The sequence below is a fragment of the Cucurbita pepo genome, chromosome LG05, assembly GCF_002806865.2.
Source record: "Cucurbita pepo subsp. pepo cultivar mu-cu-16 chromosome LG05, ASM280686v2, whole genome shotgun sequence".
NCBI classification, from domain to species: Eukaryota; Viridiplantae; Streptophyta; class Magnoliopsida; order Cucurbitales; family Cucurbitaceae; genus Cucurbita; species Cucurbita pepo.
Window position 1 is genome coordinate 945,169 of NC_036642.1, and position 4,290 is coordinate 949,458.

General features: G+C 37.1%; 1 protein-coding gene across 1 annotated transcript; it reads right to left on the reverse strand.

Annotated features, from left to right (window-relative positions):
- Nucleotides 1-2,696: 2,696 nt before the first annotated feature.
- LOC111795000 (abscisic acid receptor PYR1-like) lies at nt 2,697-3,779 on the reverse strand. The gene has a single exon (XM_023677222.1). It carries the CDS (start codon nt 3,701-3,703, stop codon nt 3,020-3,022), a length of 684 nt encoding a protein of 227 aa, XP_023532990.1. The 5' UTR covers nt 3,704-3,779; the 3' UTR covers nt 2,697-3,019.
- Nucleotides 3,780-4,290: the final 511 nt, after the last annotated feature.

Below are 4,290 nucleotides of genomic sequence, written 5' to 3' on the forward strand. Positions count from 1 at the left end.
CAAATGGATATCTTGTTATTTGCAACATGATTTTAAGATTTACATTGTTCCTCTGAGCTTTGGATTAATTTTACTTCTCTCTCGGTAGTCCTTTTTTTATTTCTTGACAAATCTTTTTATCAGTGGTGTTGGGAGTTCTATTTTTTAGATTATCCTTTTCATGGTTTATTGTTAATTACGACTCTAGTCGGTTTGGAGAAAGTTAGAACATAGTCCCTACAATTTTAAAAGTTAAAATTTCTTATGGTTTGATAAAACTTTATAAGTGGTCCATGTGGTTTGATAAATCTCCACGAATACAGTAAGTACTACTTTTTCCAGTTTTATTAAACTAAAGGACTAGTTCTAATATTTAAAAGTACATGGACTAAATTCCAACTTTCTAATAGGTCAACTAATCTGGTAGAAAGTATGTAAGCATAGCTATGATTCATCTCTTATAGGTCATTAGTTTGTAATTCTATGTATTGCACGAGTTTGGAGGTGAGGATGCCTGCAAGTTTGATGGTTCCTTTTCTTCATTTTAGTGGAGAGTTATTGATAGAAGTAATATTTTATTGGAGACTCTTAGGTCGTAATGCGGGTTTCATGCTTACATGGTTGCAGGACGTAGCAGCCAAAATTTTGGCCTTCTCACAGCAAGGACCACGAACTGTCTTCATTCTCTCTGCAAATGGTTCCATCAGTAATGCTACTCTTCGACACTCAATGACATCTGGCGGTTCTGTGACATATGAGGTGCTTATAATTGTTTTTGAATTGCATAGCTGATTGACTCTCTGCATGGATATAATTACTAATGTTTTATCATATCTTGTATTTGCCTCTTTGAATTAATCATCAACTCATGTAAACTTGAAGCCTTCGCTGAATTCCAATCTGATAGCTATTGAATCAACTACATGAACCTTGGATAGCAAATGGAAAAGGATTGTTCAATTTAAGTGTGCTCAGGTTAGGATAACATTTGTTTCCAATAAGTAGTAGGGACATGCTCCCTCCCAAGTATGCACAGTCCTTTTCAGTTCTGATGTTGTAGAGATTCTGTGATTCATAGGCAGTGTTTCTAGGGTTAAGCAGGAGCCACATGTGCCTGCAAAGTGCATTCACGTGGACGATCGTCTGGGTCACCTTTTCTATAACCATTTGTACTACAGTGAAATAAAGGCAATCACCAAGTTTCTTTTTGCCTTTTCTTCTCCTTTTCTACTACACTAATTAAGAGATCCTGATCTCTTTCAGCATCTCTTGAAGGTAAAAACGGTATAAAAAACCTATATTATTAAAAATATATATTATGCCATTGCTAAATCATCTTATGTTATGTTACCATGTATTCTAATTTTGATGTAGAACTGAATTTTCTATTTCGAGAAATGCACTTTACTTGGCTCAGGTGACATTGTGTGCCTTCCCATGATTTAGCAATAAACTTATCGTCACCAAGTGAGAACGTTTCTGATCATTTTCTAGACTTGAAGTTATCACCATTAAGCTAAGGGTTAAGGAAAGGGACTCCCTGGTTGATAAAGGAGAGAGTGAAAGAAAAAATGCACATGATTATTGCAAGATGGACAAATAAAAGAAAAAAGGGCTTGGTCCATATGAAGATAGGCCGAGTGGCCTTTCTTGGAAGGGCTCTCAACAATTCCTACACAATCGATCTTTCCACTGGAAATTAAATAGGTGCCAGTTGATATTAAAGAATATGCCGAGATGATTCGTAGAGGTTATGGCTGTAGGTTGGACCAACTGTTGGGAATTGCTTTTCCAATCAAGACCAGAGGAAAGCAAAGAGAAAGAGAGAGAGAGAACCCAGATAGTATCCCCTTGAATGTAGATTAGGAAATCCGTATGAGCTAANGAGAACCCAGATAATATCCCCTTGAATGTAGATTAGGAAATCCATATGAGCTACGAACTCTCAGTTGTAATTAATGGGTGCCTTCTTAAGAACAGATAGGTATGTTCTTGAATGAATTTTCCACTTCTCTCTCTAGGGGAGTGAGTGTAATAAGAGCAATTTAGAGAGAGAGAGAGAGAGATTCTGAGAGGGGAAAGTTGCACATGCCCAACTGACAGAAATGGTTGTGTCAACAACAACAACAACAATATATTTCACTCATTTTTAGGAGAGGGTGGGAGTGTTTGATTGAGAAAGGTAAATTTCTTGTATGGCCCTACTCATTGCTGACCCCATTTTGGAGTGGAGTAGGAATACTACCCATGTGTGTATGTATGAATGTNATAGGAATACTACCCATGTGTGTGTATGTATGAATGTATGGATGGTTTCATTCATAATGCTTGCTACCCTAAAATCTACTTTCCAGATCCCTATGCTACTATCATACACCACCAACATCAAGTATTCTTATATATCAATAACGCAATGCATGAAATTAAAATCTGAAACAACCGAAACAGAGTGAATTAGAGAGATCAATAGTACAGAGTACATACATATGCTCAGGCCAACAAGCGCCANTTAAAATCTGAAACAACCGAAACAGAGTGAATTAGAGAAATCACTAGTACAGAGTACATACATATGCTCAGGCCAACAAGCGCCAAATCCTCTTCTCAACTATGATTGTTTTTTGTGCGCAGAGATGTATGGGCCTGAAATGTCATTGTTACTCGATTCCCATTGTAATCATTGAATTTCATTTTAACGGAGCAAAAAACAATTTGAATAAACGAAACTGAAGAACACTTAATATCCCAATCAATTTGTTGGTGTAGTTGTTGTTGGAAGTAGAGAATATTTTGTTGTTGTTCATACAAGAAAATGAAATGAAATGAAAACCATACTCACAGTCGTGCAGCAAATTCCCCCCCTAACACACCGAGGAGAAGAATGGATAACGAAATCAAAATAAAAAAATAAAAACAGAAGAAAGATGAACATAAAGAACAAATTAAGAAATTCAATGCCTCTTTCTCCTTTTCCTTTTTCAATACTATTTTCGTTCCTTCCTTTTTCCGAGAATCCTTCGTTCCTTCTTTTTTTCTAAAATCAGAGTGTTGATTTAGATGTAGAAGTACCTGCAGCAGCAGCATCAACGGCGCGAGCCATTCCTTCAGTGACGGACGTAAGCTTCTGCAGATTCAATTTCACAACTGTATCTGCAAATAGACGCGTATCCTCTTCCGTATTCCCTTCCGGCACATCCACGATGTACGATTCCAAAACCACCGTCCAGATCTGACCATCGCGCTCCATCTCATGCACCGTCGTCACAGACCGGTAGTTCCTCAACCGATGCTCACCGCCTGTGATACTGAAACCAGTCACATACCGATCGTCATCGAGTATATCGAGCCGCTCAGTACTCGTCGCTGCCGGAAGGCCAGAGATTACATTAACGTCTCTGGTGCATCCTACGGTCATTGTGAAGCCTTCAGCGACGGTACAGCTCTTGATGAAGTGCTTGTAAGTCTGAGGTTTATCAAAGCGGCGAACGACAGACCAAACGACGTCGCGCGGCGCACGGATGAGTTGAGAGAGGAGGGAGGAGCATTGGCCCGGCCGTAGTTCGTAGGAGTGAAACTGCAAGATGATGTGCTTCAGGTCATTGAACTCGTGCTGAGAAAATCCGTTTGGGAAGGCTAGGTGGTGGGAAGTAGCGGTGGTGGCGGCGGCAGCAGTGGCAGAGTCGTGATGGTGGTGGTCGAGTTCTGACTGTTCGCCCTTTTCCATTTCTGTTAAGCGCTTTTTCTTTCCTTCCGCCACGGAAATGTCGGGCTTTAGACAAGAGAGAGAGACTTTTTAATAAACTTTTTTTTTTCCTCTCTTTTTATAATAAATAAAAAAATAAATATGAATTTTATTCTTCAATTTTCTGGTTGGAGCTGAAAACGGTTGGGGCAAAATGTCAAAGTAAGAAATAAGCATCATATTCCCTTTTAAATTTCGTGTCATTTAATTATAAATTTACTAAACATAATATTTTACCAATAATTAAAAAAATTAATATTATTAAAATTCAATTATTCTTACTTGTTTTTTTTTTTAATTTTAATTTAAATTTTGAAGACAAAATATTAATTATTGAACTATATAATTTGGTATGTTTTGAAAATTGGAGAGTTTGGATGGACTAATTCTTGTTAGTTAGATATCCTAATCATATGATGACAAATTTAATGAATAAAATTGCAACAGGGAATTTATAATTATCAATATTCATGATATTAGGGTTTGAAAAAAAAATAATTAGAATAATTAGGGGTAAACAACTTTATTATAATTCTGTCGCTAAATTAATTAATTAGAGATACAAAAAA